We start from the raw sequence: 16340 nt of genomic DNA, 5'->3' as shown, positions 1-16340 counted from the left end.
CAGGGCTCTCCCTACTTCAGTTTAAATTTTGCCAACAGTATGAAAACTTTTCAAACATCTAGGAAAATTGGAAGAATTTTGCAATGGACACCATGTCCTCACCACCTAGATTCTACTAGGAGCAGGTCCCTGTGCTTGTTTTATCATCTCTCTCACCATGTGTCCACATGTCCATCTAAACTTGGGGGTACATTTCAAGGCAACTTGTGGATATCAGTATACTTACCCCCAAAGATTTGGGCATTAATGGAGTGTCATTAATTGGAGTTTGATGTTTGTTTATAGTCCTCTCTTGTAAGAAAAAATTTACACACCGTGAAATGCACACCACCATGAAATGCACAGAGTCGTGAGTGCATCACTGGAAGGGGTGCAACTGAGGTATATGTGCAGCCTGAACCTCTACCAAGTCACAGAACATCACATCCCTGAGTTCCCTCCTGGTCCCACCCTAGATCCAGAAAAAAACGCTCTAATAGTACTTTGCTTTTATATATTTTCCTATCTGGCTTCTTCCACTGAGCAGCAACACTTGTGAGGGCCAGCCCTGTGGGATAGGTCAGCAGTTTATTCCTATCTTTCTTCAGTGCTATTTCACAGGGTGGATAGCATCACTTGACTGCTCCAGTCCCTTCTGCCAGACATCTGGGCTGTCCTTCGTTTTGGCTGCTGTGAATGAAGAGCTGAGCATTCTAGAATGAGTTGTGCCCAGGACCCACGTTTCCTTCTCCTGGACACACACCTAGGAATGGAATCTGTGGGTGTCAGGGTAGACATGTGTTCAACTCTGGCAATTTCTTATACACTGTTTTCCAAATCATCTGTGTCACTCAACACCCACCCCCAGTGATGCACTCGAGTCCCGCTTGTCCATGGAGTTAAATGTTTTTGAGTCTCTCCAGGCTGGACCGTTACCTGTGCCTAAGCTGGACCTGGTCTCCACACTCAGACCCCCTCCCACAGTTGTATGAAGGAGAAGAATGCAGAAGCGGCAAGGTGCTCAATCTAGAAGCCTGGGGAGAGCTAAGCTGGCCCCTTCAGACCCAGTTCGTGCCCTGACTGCAGGGCAGTTCCTACTCCAGCAGCCTGAGGGCAACATCTAACTGGACCAAGTCAGAGAAACTCAGAAGTTCAGAGCCAGGAAGAACATGCATGCTCCCTCCAGCCCCTGGACTTCTGTCCAAGATAGCTCCTCTGCCTGGAACGCCCTCCTGCCTCCACCACTGCCTCTCACCTGGGATGGGCATCCCTACTTCCCAACCCCACCCCTGCCAAAGTCACCTCCTCCAGGAAGCCTCCCCACACTTCACCCCTGAATTGGGTTCAACCTTCTCTGTTTCATGCTCTAGCAGAACCATGCCTTTTATGGGCACAATTCTTATGGTGGGTTGAATCCTCTCAAAAGTCTAATCTCCAGAACCTGTGAAAGGGACTTAGGGGCAACCATCTTTTTGCAGGCGCAGATAATGAAGATGAAAAGGGGTCTTCACAGGTTAAAATTAAGGACCTTGAGATGAGGTCGCTCTGGATGATCCAAGTGGGCCTCAAAGCCAATGACACATGTCCTTATAAGAGACAGAAAAGGGGGAAGACGCAGAGGAGTGGCCAAGTGATGACATGGCCACAGCAAAGGAACAGCTGGAGCCCCCAGGAGCTGGAGAGGTAGGAAGGACCTTTTGCTAGAGTCTTTAAGAGACCATGACTCTGCTACACTGGGATTCGGACTTGAGGCCTCCAGGACTGTGACAGCACACACTTTGGTGGTTTACGCTGCTCAGTCCTTGGGTCCAGGGGGTGCGTACAGGGTGGAGATCATCACCAGACTCTAAGCTCCATGGAGACTGGGGTCGTGTCTTTTTGCTTACGTCCAGCCCCCAGGAGAGCACCCAGTACATAGCAGGCACTGCTAAATATTTTGGACAAAAGGAAGCAAAGGGGGTCAGACTGAGCCTCGGCCAGTGAAGGTGAGTCTCTGCTAACGCAGTGAGCTGACCACACAGGACTGGGTGACCCTCGACAGGGTCCCTGAGCCTCTGAGCAGCCAGTTGGCAAAAGCTCCTGGCCAGGCTGCCTCTCTCTTTGCAGTCGAGGAAGATCCAGGCTCATTAATTTCATCAATCCTCCAATGCTAATGAAGCCATGAGAGACCTAAAGTCTCACACCACTAGCCTCCCAGTGGCAGGGATGTTTAAACATTCCGCCAACCCAAATGGGGGCAGAACTCTCTGGTGAAGAGGGAGAGACAGGAAACGGGGTGGGGGAAGGGTGAGCTGCTAGCCAGCCTTTCTCCCTTGTGGGGAGTTTCCATTGATTCCTATTTGGGGTCCCCTTTCCTCGAGTCTGCCTGCTCAGGGCCGGAGCTTTAGACCATCCCGGGCCAACGGCAAGCCACCCCAGCAGCGTCCGTGCCACCAGGGAGACCCACCCGCACAGAGTCAGCATCTGCGGCCCTGGAGGCGCTGGGAGACCCCGCAAGGAGCCTGGGGAGCGAGTGGGCCGCTGCCCTCTGACTGGCCGGTCTGTGCCTGACACGGACCACCACGCCGGCCCCGCCGGCTCCGTCGCTGACCCTCTGTGGCGGGAGGTCGGCTCCCTGCCCAGGGGACAGCACACACAGCCTTGCTGCCCGTCGCATGCACCCACTCAGTGCCGCCTCGGAGGGGGCTTCTCAGCTTCCACCACCCCCAAACGGCCACACCCGCCTCCCCAGCGCCACTGCCCACCACCTCATTCGACTTCCTGAATCTTATCCCAGCTCCCCGTTTGAGCAAGCTTCAGGAAGACAGAGCCTGCATGCTCCGAACGGGCGCTGGGCCAGCGCGGGGCCGGCACAGGCTACTGGACACCACACAGGATGGTATTTGGCAGCTTCCAGAAGGATCAGAAAGGCCCAACGGAACCCTTATCAGCGGCTGCCAGGGAAAAGCCTTTGACACGATGCCCGACAAAGAGCTCACCAGGAAATGCCTGATTCCTATCAGCTAATAAAATGAAGCTGTGCTAACCAGCAGCTCGTCTCTGCTGAGGACAGTCAGTCCCTGGGACTTTCTGGAAAAGGAGGGAGTTTGGGCTCCACACGCAACACTGGCCAAACACCCCTGACACTGCGCAGGCTGGGGGCTTACGGCAAGTCAGTCCTGCTCTGCCCAAGGATTTGGGCTTTAGTTGTGGAGCAGAGACCAGCTGCCAAGAGAAGGCAGGCAGTGGCTCAGCTCATAGGCCGGGTTCATAGGCTGCAGGTGCGGGGAGCACAGCTCCACCTGCCCTCCCCCACTCCTCCCCCCAACCCCCACCTGGCTGCGTGGCCCTCAGCTCCGAGGATGCTCACGGCCCTGGTCTGCAGGTTTACACCGGGATTTTCCTTTCTCCCCCATGAGCTGAGAGGGACAAAAAACCAAAACATAGGAGTAATTTTGAAGACAAGCAGCTCTGCAGAAGCAATGCCTAGGGCTCTGCCTGGAAAAATAAAATTCAGCTCCTACGTACTCCCAGAGACCACCCTCCCCGACCCCGCCCCATGAAACGGCCCCCGATGGCTTACCAGCTCCACGAGGAAAGCGGGGGCTACTCCCCCCGCCTTGTGGAAGGCCCACGGAAAGTTGAGCAGGCCAGCGCCCAGCGCGGACTTCAGAAGGATGAAGACGGCACCCAGCGAGGACAGGCCAGGGCCAGAGGCTGTGGGGACCGGCTTTTCTGAAAGGCCTCCGCCTCCTGGGGTCTGCCCCTCCATGGCTGGAAGCAGAGTGGGGAGGAGGGTTGTCTCGGGACCTCCAGCTGGGAGGGGTCTTTCCTCCACTGAGCTAGGGCATCCGTCACAACCACCCGGCCTTGTATGCTTTCCGAGCCTCTGATCCCCTTTCCAGAGCCTTACACACCCACCTGCCCTGTAACACCTGGTCCTCATGCCTTCCCCTCAACAAATGTTTCCCAACTTTTACCCCTGTTCATCGGCACTCCTGCCCTCCCACTCAACTCAAGGCCACCGGAGCTGCCCCCTCCCCTTTCTCTTCCAACCCCCAAACTTCTTCTCCCTCTATCACCCATCCCCCTGCTTCCAGTACCCAGTCCTTACCATCAAGTCCAGTCTTCACGGAGACCAGCAGTCCTGGGCCATTGGGGATGGGATTCAGGCTCACGCCAGAGGACCCGGAGGGGTGAGCAAATGAGTCAGGAATCGCGGGCGGCCCTAGAGAGCACCGGTGGGGGTCACAACCCCAAACCTAGGAGGATAGGACCAAGAGGTCAGGCCATTCCTCCCAAGAACTAGCAGCTTCCGAGGCTGCTGGTCTGAGCCGGGGAGGAGGGGAGGCTTAAGACGCGCCGGGGCGGGGCTTTCCCTGAGCCCTGGGTCAGGGAGCTGGTTGATCTCACCCAGCGACCTGGGCCGGGGCCGAACGCCTCCTCCCAGGACACCTCTCCAGGCCCCCTTCTGTTACCTGCTAGGGGAGCTGTGCCTGGCTGCCCAGCTACAGAAAGGGGTCTGTCTGCCCTCTCGCAGGGGGCTGGAGATTCATGTAGGCAAAGGCCCAGGAGCTTCACTGGGTGGCTCCCCAGACTAATGAGCCCTCGAATCACCTGGAGGTGGGTTAAGAGGCCAGCGCTGACCCGCCCATCCTGGGTGGAGCCGAGATCCCACACTGCTCACACTGCTTTAGGGAGCTGCGTGCTGGGGGTCCCTGGACCACATTTTGAGTAGAGGCCACCTCTCCAACCTGATACAGTCAGCTTAGATACAAGCAGAATACTGGAAACGGTTCCAATCTGGAAAATACAGGCCCATGAAGGTCAGGTCTTGAATTCAGAGGTGAACTTGTCTGTACCTGGCACTCAGACTCAAATCCCCTCAAGAGTGTGTTAAATCACAGACCATGGGCTCCCTCCATGGCATTGCTGACTCAGGGGTCCAGAGGCCCTTCCTGGGAACTGCTGCTTTAAGTTAAACGTCTTCAGCGCCTCCCTCAGTCCAAGTGTCTGTGGAAACCAGCACCAAAGGTGTGTCTCACATGGGCTCGAGCCCACCACGGTGCCCCCTTGCTGCAGCGGCATCGCTTGGTCTGCTGAGTGGCGGGTGAGTCTGCAGGTGCCAGGGGACAGGAGCCAGAGCCAGCCGGCATCTGGGCCGTAAAGTGGCGGCCCCCATGTGAGCAGTCTCACTGGGACCCGGGCCTTGCAGGGCATGCTGGACGGCTCCCGGAGTCCTCTCGCCCAACCCCGAGGGCTGTCACCATGGTCTGTAGGGAGCAGGGCTCCCCCAAGGTGGGGCAAGTGGCTTGAAACGTGACCACTGACCGGTGCCAGACCTGGGAATCAGCCCGAGTGTCCCCTCAAAGCCAACAGTGTCACATTGCCACCCCCTTGTCCCTGTCCGGATTCCAAAGGTGCCCAAATGGGGCTGGATGAGTAATGGCAAGAATGAATGGGAGAGTGGGTGGCAGGCCACGGTGCGGGGAGGGGGAGAGGCTGGGGTGCCCAGTCCCTCTGGAAATCACATGGCTCAGCGCTCCCCCACCACAACCCCAGGCAGTGAAGATCAAGGGCCTTCACAGCAGCCTGGCTTTGTACTCCTTAATCTGGGCTCTGGGCTCAGGGGCACTTCCCTGTCCTGCCTGGGTCCCTCATTAGCTGCCCATTAACGTGCATGACTTAGAAATTGGTCACTGGGTTGTGAAATTCCACTCAATGGGGAAAGCCTCTTAATTCTGAAGGGCTTTGATATGCCCTCTGCCGAATCCCAGGGCTTCGTGACCTTTCCCGGGGAGGAGAGGCGCCCCTGGGCCCGTCTGTGTGGGTGGGCAGCTCTAGCGGCACATGGGGCTCAGCCCAGCACCCTGCACATGGCCCCACATTGCCCCCCAGGGGAGCACCTGGCCAGGGACGTGCCCGGGTCCCTCCTTCCCATCTCCACAGGTACTGGTCACCTGGGAGGTTGCGAACTTCAGGGAGAAAGTGCCTTCAGCTCATTTCCACGAACTTTTGTGTTCATACCCTTCAGAAGGTTCTGGAAGACAGATGGGCAGGTCTCAGGAACCTGAGGGCCTGGGGCTGTGATCCACGCCTCACAGAGGTCACCTGCAGAGTGGTGGGAACAGCCGCACCTATCCTGTGAACAGAGACACAGGAGAGGTCAGAGGGCAGAGAGACAAGGCTGACAGAAGCAGAGGGTGGATTGCTGCACACTGGGAGTGAGGAGGGGGTGGCCGCTCAGGGGATGCAGGGCCTCGAGAAGCTGGGACAGGCCAGGGAGCCAATTCTGCCCTGGAGCCCTCCGAGGGAACCAGCTGCATCTGAGCTCCATGAAGCTGATTTGGACTTACAACCTCCAGGACTGCAGGGAATAAATGCGCCCTTGTTAAGTCCGTGCTTCCTGGTAACTTGTGACAGCAGCAGTGGGAAACAGATACACCCAGCACCACGAGTTCTGAGGGTCGGCACCTCTCAGGGCTGGAGGCCCGTGGTCCGCCCCCCACCCCGGCTCTGGGCCTTTTCTCAGTAGCAGGTCAGAGACGGGGGAGGCTTCCAGGTGACACTCGGCCCAGAGCGTAGGCCTCACTCTCCCCTCCCCCTATGAAAGGGATGGACCCCTGAGTTACAATCTGGAGTCCCGCTCTAGCTAAAGGAAAACTGTGCCTTGGCATTTGAAAGTGAGAAAGTATCTTCAAACAGCCTTAATACTGACCTTCCTCCACCCACCACATCCATAGGAAGAGTCCCCAGGTGTCAGCAGCCAGACCGGAGGCTGAGTCACAGGGCAGTGGGCAGGTGCCCAGCCCTCAGTTCAGTTCAGTCGCTCAGTCGTGTCTGACTCTTTGCGACATCATTGACTGCAGCATGCCAGGCCTCCCTGCCAATCACCAACTCCCAGAGTTGATTCAAACTCATGTCCATCGAGTTGGTGTTGCCACCCAACCATCTCATCCTCTGTCGTCCCCTTCTCCTGCCTTCAGTCTTTCCCAGCATCAGAGTCTTTTCCAATGAGTCAGTTTTTCGCATCAGGTGTTGGCCAAAGTATTGCCATTTCAGTTTCAGCATCAATCCTTTCAATGGATACTCAGGACTGGCTTCTTTTACGATTGACTGGGTTGATCTCCTTGCAGGCCAAGGGACTCTCAAGAGTCTTCTCCAACACCACAGCATCAATTCTTCGGGGCTCAGCTTTCTTTATAGTCACATCCATACATGACTGCTGGAAAAAATTAGCTTTGACTAGATGGACCTTTGTTGGCAAAGTAATGCCTCTGCTTTTTAATATGCTATCTAGATTGGTCATAGTTTTTCTTCCAAGGAGCAAGCGTCTTTTAATTTCATGGCTCCAGTCACCATCTGCAGTGATTTTGGAGCCCAAAAATATAAAGTCTATCACTGTTTCCATTGTTTCTGCATCTATTTGCCGTGAAATGATGGGACCAGATGCCATGATCTTAGTTTTCTGAATGTTGAGTTTTAAGCCAATTTTTTCACTCACCTCTTTCACATGTATCAAGAGGCTCTTTAGTTCTTTTTCGCTTTCTACTGTAAGGGTGGTGTCATCTGTGTATCTTAGGTTGTTGATATTTCTCCCAGAAATCTTGATTCCAGCTTGTGCTTCATTCAGCCTGGCATTTTGCATGATGTACTCTGCATTTAAGTTAAATGAGCAGGGTGACAATATACAGCCTTGACATACTCCTTGCCCAATTTGGAACCAGTCTGTTGTTCCATGTCCAGTTCTAACTGTTGCTTCTTGACCTGCATACAGATTTCTCAGGAGGCAGGTCAGGTGGTCGGGTATTCCCATCTCTTGAAGAATTTTCCAGTTTGTTGTGACCCACACAGTCAAAGGCTTTGGCATAGTCAATAAAGCAGAAGTAGATGGTTTTCTGTAACTCTCATTTTTTTGATGATCCAGCGGATGTTGGTAATTTGACCTCTGGTTCCTCCACTCTTTCTAAATCCAGCTTGAACATCTGAAGCCTGGCTTGGAGAATTTTGAGCATTACTTTGCTAGTGTGTGAGATGAGTGCAATTGTGCGGTAGTTTGAACATTCTTTAGCATTGCTTTTCTTTGGGCTTGGAATGAAAACTGACCTTTTCCAGTCCTGTGGCCACTGCCGAGTTTTCCAAATTTGTTGGCATATTGGGTACGGCACTTTAACAGCATCATGTTTTAGGATTTGAAATAGCTCAACTGGAATTCCATCATCTTCACTAGTTTTGTTCATAGTGATGCTTTCTAAGGCCCACTTGACTTCACATTCCAGGATGTCATTCACCTACATTCTAGGTGAGTTGATCACACCACTGTGGTCGGACATGGACACATGTCTGTGTCCCTGTTTACCTTAGGGAGCCTTTAAAGCAGATTTCTAGGCTCTTCCCAAGGAGCATATGATTCAGTAAGTCTAGAGCAAGGCGCAGGGATCTCTGCCTGCACTGCCCTAATGTTACCAGCAAATTAAACCAACATCCTATTATAGTAACATCCTCTTAATGGCACCACCCATCGGGGGGAAAAAAAAATCGAGTTTTTTTCTCTGGAAACTTCTTCTTACTCTACATGTGACAGTCCTTAACTCACTTCATCTTGGAGCCAGTAAACATTGAGTAGCACCCCCAGCATTACCAGCAAGCAGACAGCCTTCCCACCATAAGAAGTGATCTGGCACTGGGGGCTCAGGCCCAGGCCAGATCTGGGTTGGAAGGCTGGCCCCCCTCAGCCTAGAAATGGTGGTTGGGGTATCACGGGATGAATGAGACTACCCTGCCCAAGCCCCTTAATGCACACCAAACACCCCCCTGGCTAGGCCAGCGGTGCGCTCAGCAGAGGCAGCACTGTTGTTCCAGGGGGGCTCGCTGAGCACAGCCTTGTTCTGGTGGGAGGTCCTCAGGGTCCTTGTACCCGGGCACCAGAGGCTAGGTGTGTGCAGGGAAGACCCCAGACCGGTGTGCCAACACAGGGGAGGGCTGAGGGTGGGAAAAGTAAGCAGCAGGGCTAAGGAAACCCTGATCACCCCACTTCTGGCCCCTCTCCACACAGTCAGGATACTGCCTGCCTGGGTGAGCATGCCTAACCAGCCCTGGGGCCAACCTCCATGCTCAGCCCCTGGGAGACCCCAGGGCCCTCGAGGACTCCCAGGCCTATCTATAGTTGTGCTGGGGCAGCTGCTCCTGCTTTTGGTTTTTAAGACATGGAGCCATTCCCTAGAACAATGAGAGTCCACTCCAGGCAAACACGGGACTTTTCGAAGCAGTGAGTAGGCCTCAGGCACACGTGTTAGGAAGAGACCCACAGTCAGCCAGAGAACATAACTGAGCACTGCCTCTGCATAAGGCCCAGGGCTGGATGACAGCAGACAAGGCCCACTGGCTGGAAGTGGCCGGTCTGAGTCTACACCCAGGGCCCCGGCACGTTCCTCCCAGGTGGGCCTTGTATCCCACAACCCCCGACAGGTCTCCCCTTAGGACAGGGAGGCGCACAGCAGATGCCATCGAGTGGTCCTGCAGAGACTCTCCCCCTATCTGTGCACGCTCACCCTGCTGAAGCCCTCTCTCCAGGCTCCTTCGCCTGTAACGTCCACATTCTCGGGTGCGGGAACTGGGAGAATGGGAGAGCTCTGCAGGGCCCTCAGCAATGCCTCTAAGTCCTCAAAGCAACAGCAGCCATGGAACACGGTTCAAAGCCGCCAGGTTACCGCTGTGACCTGCTGAGGGTGACACGTGGCAGGGAGAGTTGGGCGTTGGTGGCTCCTCCCTCATCCCTCGTCCGGGGTCCCTCTCTTTCCGGGACCTCACACGCGCCCTGACCCCACACGGACTCTGCCCTTTCCCGTCAGTCTGTCCTCACCTGTCATCAAAAAGCTGATGTCTGGGCCAGCTGAAGAACAGAAAGCAGACTATACAGGCAGGGGTTAAAAATTAACAGGCTGCCCTGGATGAGGCAATGGTTTCTTAGAAATCGACCCTGAGAGATAAAATGAACTTCATCAAAATGAAAAACTCAGGCCCGAAAGGATACCATTAGGAAAGTAAAAAGATGATTGACAGAATGGAGAAACTATTTTCAAGTCATAAATCTCATAAGGGACTTTCATCTGAAATATATAAAGAACTCTTAGAAGTCAACAATAAAGACAACTCAAAAAATGGACACAGCACTGAAACAGACATTTCTCCAAAGACAGAAAAATGGCCAATGAACACATGAAAAAATGCTCAACACTCATCTTTAGGGAAATGCAAATCAAACCACAGTGAGACATCAGTTCACATCCCCTGGGGTGCAACTGTCAAAAAGATGGGTAATAGCACGTGTTGGAGAGAAGGTAAAGCTGTGACCCTCACACACTGCTGGCAGGAACTACTGATAAAACAGTGAAGCTTTGGAAAGAGAGCTTGGTGGTTCCTCAAAAAATGAAGCATAAAGCTACAGGATTTTACTCTTAGGTGTCATCCCAACAGAAATGAAAACTTATGTCCACACCAAAAATGGTACCCGCATGCTCAAAGCAAGACTATTCACAATGGATAAAAAGTGGAAGCAGCTCAGAGGTCCATCAAGTGAGGATAAACAAACTAAGACCTGTCCACATGAGGTCCAGAAAGGAGTGAAGTACTGAGACAGCTATGACACGGACAGACCACTAAACACGCTGCGGAAGCAGCTAGTCCCCAGAGGCCATGGATTACATGCTGCTGTTTACATGCAATGTTCAGAACAGGTGAATTCAGAGACAACACATCAGTGCCAGCCTGGGGCGGTGGGGGAGGGGATAGAGGCTGACTTGCTACTGTGTACGAGGTTTCTTTTGGAGGTGATGAAAGTGTTCTGGAATTACAGCACTGATGGTGCACAAACTTGTGAATATACTAAAACCCACAGAACTGTACACTTGTAAAGAGAATTTTGTAGTAGTGAATTAGATCTCAAGAAGAATTCAGTAGGCTGATTCAGAACCCATTCCAGGCTGTCAGTAGGAGAAAGGGACAGGTAGGAAAGGGACCACTTACACATTGCTTCTTAGCCTCATGCATGCATGTGTGCATGTTCAGTCATGTCTGACTCTCTGCAACCCCATAGACTGCAGCCCACCAGGCCCCTCTGTGTGTGGGACTTCTCAGGCAAGAAGATTGGAGTGGGTTGCCATTCCCTCCCTCCATGGGATCTTCCCAACCCAGGAATTGAACCCATGTCCCCTGCATTGGCAGGCAGATGCTTTACCACTGAGCCACGTAGGAAGCCCCTTAGCTTCATACAGGTAATGCATATTTATTGAAAATTTTCTTCACCGACAATGGTGAAATCAAGACCCAAATTACAAAACATGATGGCAGTTGATACTTATAAAAATAAAGCAAAGGGCTATGTTTCACAGATTTGTGCAAGTTTCTTTCAAATCTCAGTCTGTTCTTTCATCAAAAAGGAGATCGCAGCATCTGTGTTAGTCCTCATGATGAAATAGTAAAAAACTGCATTCCATTGACAAAAAAAATAGCTTTGCTTCCAAACAGCACAAGTCTTTAAAGTGACTTTTCCCCAACAATAAATATAGAAAATAGCCTTTATGGAGCACGTCTGGCTTGGTCAGAGCTGCTTCCTCCCCGATAGCCTTTAGACGTCGTCTTAGTCTTTGGTGCATGGGCAGCCGGCGAGGTCTGACTCCAGGCTGCCCTTCGGGGCCCTCCAGTGGCCCCAGCCCCGTGCAGCACAGGCTCTCAGCTACTGCAGACGCCCAGCTGAAGGCTTGAGCCCTTTCGAGCCGGGGCCCCTCAGACCCCACGGCTCCACCCGCCCCGTGGCTGCCCGCGAAGGCGCTCCCCGGCTCTCACGGCCGGCCGGGGGGACGTCACACCGAGGGGGCCTTTGGCGGGTGAACTTGCTGCACGAGCTGTGGGCGTTTCACCCTGGGCTTTCTCCGCTTCGGCCTGCTCTTGGCCTTGTTGATCTGCACCACGAAGAAGGCCAAGACCACCATGGCTCCCAGGAAGGCGAAAACGGGAATGGTCTGGCCCACCTCCTGGTTGTAGCGGCCAGGCATGATCCCTGCAGGACAGTGGGAAGATGGTCAGTCTGACAGCTGCAACCAGCTGGGCTCATAGTGACCCAGAGAAAGGAGGAGACAAAAGTGCCGGCCAGCAGGGAGGTGAGGACGGCTGGTCTCACCGCTGGGAAGGCCTCCCCCAGGTGAGACCTGTGGTGGGCAACTGAGCATGGCTGCTGGTGGACCCTTGGGTTCGTGCTGTCGTCAGCTCTGTAACTGGACAACATGTGTTCTGGGTTCCAGAACACAGGGCTGGACCACATGGGACAGGGTACCCCTTCCTGATCCCTGGAGTTTCTCTGGCCAGTTCCTAGACCCAGGAGAAATGCCCCCAGGGAGCTATAAAGTCATGTAAGAGCACAGGGATTTCCAGAGCAGATGAGGGGCCCACACTCTGCCAGAATGACTTGATCCCATCGTCCCAGATAAAGGACCACCTGCCCCCGACAGTCTAGCCAGGCCAAAGCCATATCAGGGTTGGGGGCAGGGGAAGGACATCTGATGTCACTTGGGGGAAGGGACACCCCCAAAATTAACTGGGCATCCCAGGTTAGGGAAGTCCCATCCCAGGTGGGCTGGGGCAGAGAATCGGTGGAGATGTCTGGGTTGAGGATTCAGGGCCAGGCTGTGACAGATGAATATCATAAAATAAATTCTGATTTGAAAATTCAGATAGGATTTTCTAAGAGGCCACAATGGATTGATCCTTTAGGTCTGCTCTGGCCTTGTGATTTGTACCAGGAAGAAAGCCTGGACCACTGCTGCTCCCAGGAAGGCAAAGACAGGAACGGCCCGGCCCACCTCCTGGGCAAAAGGGAGAGGCTCTTTTGAATAAACCATAGGATGACTCAGCCCCACAATAAAGCACCTAGAACTGACCTCCAGGAATGTCCCAGGCTCCACTCTCTCCAGGAGACAAGGGCCTCACTTGAGGGCGATTCGATCGGAAGTTGGGCAGTACCACTTTATCCAGGTCAATGGAGAGCAACTTCTGGTGTTTCCAAAGGTTACTTCAAGAAAACAGATTCAAACAAAATAAACATAAGCAACTGTACTGGCCCCAGGCAACGGAGCCAATTCCTAAGAAACAAAGTGATTTAAACAGAAACGTGAACTGATGTCCCATCTATGTCTATCTAAACACAACTTACAGAAACGTGAATTGATGTCCCGTCTATGTCTATCTAAACACAACTGCGGATAACTGAGGGGCACTTCCAGGCCCCCAGGCGAGGACGTCAGATTGAGACCTTATGCACAAGATGCTTCTAGAGGGTCTATAACACCACCAACACGAGACTGTCTTGGCTCCAACCAGGAACACGACCCAGCAGAAAATGAGGAAACTACACGTGACCTCTGAAGGAGCTGGTGGACAGCGGCAGTGGACACAGCCCGGCTGGAAGGACCAGTCTCCACCATGGGACAGCAGAGCCATGGGCACCTACTGTGATGTGGCAAAGGAGGCAGACCTGGTGCTGGGGGCCAGCTGTCACCTTGGTCCTCAAGGACACTACGCGCAGGAGGGAGAACGAGGCAGACACCCAAGTAACCAAGCATTGGACAGAAACACGGGAATAAAGGAGTGAGCATGGGCCTTGCCTGAGGGCTCAGGATGATGAAGGGAACACATGTGCTTTGCAAAATGCACTGGACTCGTTTCGACTGTATCATTACTCTCAGTACTAACTCTGAGATGGGAAGCACATGTAACTGAGGAAGAGAGGCTGGTACACAGCCAAGAGCAGCGTGGGAAGACACAGAGATGAGAGCAAAGAGTGCAGACGGAAAATCTGAAGACCGTTCTGGCTAAAACAAGGGAAGAGAATAAAATATGCTTGCAATTATGAATTCCCCATTCTGCTTCTTATTCATGTGGACCCTGCTGGCCCATCTCTTACTTTGGCCAAGTGAGAGCAGAGAGTCGAGTTCTAGCAGCAGTCAAGAGGCAGGTCAGTGGGCAGCCAGGAGATGCCAGCTCCATAAAGAGGCTTTCGGATAAGCTGCTATCGGGCACGTCCATCTGGGCAACTGCTTGGACTATAACCTGCTCTATTTTATATGATTTCACTTTGCTTTTCAGTTTCATCAGTCTGGAAATTAAACTGACAATGCTAAGTTACGGAATCGATGCGTTTAAGCTTTATAACTCTGCAGGTGAATATACATGGGGCTGTCTTTTAACGCTCACAGCGCTCTCCTGTTCTGGAATTTAATTACCCCACAGTGACCCTTTCTTGCTGAGCAGTCGGGGTGACAGAGCTTCACACTATCATTTGAGAATTCCACAATGTCCCGACGGGAGGACAGGTTAGCCTCGCGTGGGGCTCCTCGTAGGTCTGACCTACAGCCACTCGTAGTATGGACGCCCGGGAACAACACCGGGAACTATATCCAGGTTTCAAGGACGGAGTGAACACCTGCACTCGGCACTAGGCTGACGACCCTGCCCTTTCCAGGGCTGACTGTGACGCTCTGACATTGTTTTGCATCTCCTCAGAGATTCAGAATCTAGACCCAGATCTAGGTCGCTGAGGACTGAGAACAATTTCCAGCAAGAAGTGAGATAAAGGTGGGACCTGGTGGGTGTTTTAAGAAGAAGGAATTCCAGAGAGCAACAGTGAAAATCAAACTCTAGGGGCTGCACAGCAGCAGCACCCTGATGGGCCAGGCTGGTACGTGACGGGCTGTCTGATGGACACGCAGATCTAGGACACTGTCACCTGTTCTCAGAGCCCAGAGCAGTACCATGGAGAAGTGGGTTTCAGGAACCTTTGCCGACAGCGACTGTCCACTGAGTGTGAACTGCTGACAACAGCTGGAATTAAAGTCTGGTTTGAATGTTTGGATAATGATAGGTTATAAATAAATGAGATATAAAAATGGAATCTTATCAGAAAATTTTAAATGATGGCGTGTTAATTGGAATGGAAAAATACTCAGTAATTAAAGTTTCAGGAAGAAACTGCTGACGAGGAGACAACGTGATGAATCTCCAATGCCGTTTCCTATCAAGCCTGTTCTAAAGATGACATGGTCAGTGAGAGGTGCACTCAGGGCTTCTGTTCATGATGACAGTCAAGCACAGGAAGCTTCTAGGCCTTCTGCAGGCATCTCCCTCCTCATGGTTCACCGTGTAGATGGCAGTCCCCGTGTCCTGCCACACCCCCAACACTGTACATGCTGAGACCCAAGCAAAGTGGGCAGCTGGTAGGGGAGAGAAGGCAGGAGCCCCTGGAGGGGAAATGGCCGCGTGTGTGGGGTGTGCTGCCCGTGAGGGAGACAGTGGCTGGCAGCACTGCTCAGAGGAAGAGGAGCTGTGGGGGGCCGGGGGGTCTCCCACACCCATGCCCAAAATATGGGGCCCTGCGTCACTGTACTAGGACTGCAATCCTCCTCGCCAAAGCAGGATCTCCTGCTGGGGCCAGAAATGCCAAAGAGAGAAACAGGAGAGGAATGATCTAGAGAAAGCAGGAACCAGTGGACTGAGCTGGCTCTTCTGCCTGAACAGAGAAACAGCACAGGTCACTCAATTTTGGCTTCTAAAAGGAACTGACACAAACAAAGAGCTCAAGCTTGACAGCCAGATGGAGAAGCAAGCAGATCACAGTGTCTAGGCCTGTCACAGTCTGAGGTCACTTTACCAGGGACAACACCCAGCACGGGGTGAGGGCATAAACGTGACTCCAGGTCGCCCCGGTGAGACACAGGAAGACCCCATCGGTATTCCAGAATCAACACCGCACACAGGCGAACTCAACTCCCAAATCTCCAGCTTAAGAAGTCAGAGCGACCCTTCCAGGGACAAGATCACAGCTTTTCAAGCAAAAACCAAGCAAACTTCACCAGAAGGCTAATTACCAGAGCTCTTTTTATGCATAATACCACCAGGATGCGTGATTCTAAAGGTCAATACGGGGGCTCGCTAATTTAAAAACCATCACAAATGACAAGCTAGATTTGATTATTCGATAATGATGTCAGTAAAATTCCATTCTCTCCTATTAAAAAAGAAGCAATGAATCATAAATCCAGCAGAAAAAGTGGAAAAGCACAGGAGACACCAACCTGGGAGCCGTCTCGTTTAAAGGCTGTGGCTTGGCCCACGACAGGTGCGGACAGGCCGGCAGTGCGCGCGCCTCAGGGCCTCCGAGCCGGGCCTCCAGGACCTTGGAGTACCGGTGCAGGTGGTTCCCTGGGCAGCACCACAGACAGGCCATCGTTGTTAGGAGGCGGGGAAAGAGACTTCGTTAGTTGTTACCTCCTCTAAAGTGGCCACGCTGCACGCACAGCAGCAGCCGGGCCCCACATGCCCGTAATCACACA

At 53.0% G+C, this 16340-nt stretch overlaps 2 protein-coding genes across 5 annotated transcripts in view; both read right to left on the bottom strand.

Moving 5' to 3' along the window:
* SLC38A8 (solute carrier family 38 member 8) overlaps nt 1–8989 on the bottom strand; it is a 49272-nt gene extending 40283 nt beyond the window's left edge. For 2 of the 3 annotated variants that reach the window (XM_070388647.1, XM_005902624.2), the window contains exons 1-3: nt 4437–4569; nt 4073–4220; nt 3542–3732 (exon numbers count right to left, since the gene is read on the bottom strand). In XM_070388647.1, the coding sequence (XP_070244748.1) occupies nt 3542–3730 (189 nt within the window). In that variant the 5' untranslated portion in view covers nt 3731–3732; nt 4073–4220; nt 4437–4569. Of the gene's footprint in view, nt 1–3541; nt 3733–4072; nt 4221–4436; nt 4570–5985; nt 6101–6676 lie in introns of those variants that run through there. The other variant, XM_070388646.1, reaches the window with a different exon arrangement.
* Nucleotides 8990–11201: 2212 nt separating this feature from the next.
* Nucleotides 11202–16340, bottom strand: part of MBTPS1 (membrane bound transcription factor peptidase, site 1) — a 44868-nt gene continuing 39729 nt past the window's right edge. For both annotated transcript variants that reach the window (XM_070388642.1, XM_070388644.1), the window contains exons 21-23: nt 16083–16209; nt 12894–13024; nt 11202–12016 (exon numbers count right to left, since the gene is read on the bottom strand). In XM_070388642.1, the coding sequence (XP_070244743.1) occupies nt 11820–12016; nt 12894–13024; nt 16083–16209 (455 nt within the window). In that variant the 3' untranslated portion in view covers nt 11202–11819. The remainder of the gene's footprint in view (nt 12017–12893; nt 13025–16082; nt 16210–16340) is intronic.

The sequence above is a fragment of the Bos mutus genome, chromosome 18, assembly GCF_027580195.1.
Source record: "Bos mutus isolate GX-2022 chromosome 18, NWIPB_WYAK_1.1, whole genome shotgun sequence".
Taxonomy (NCBI): domain Eukaryota; kingdom Metazoa; phylum Chordata; class Mammalia; order Artiodactyla; family Bovidae; genus Bos; species Bos mutus.
Note: the sequence above shows the minus strand (reverse complement) of the source record. Positions and strands in the feature narration are given on the sequence as shown.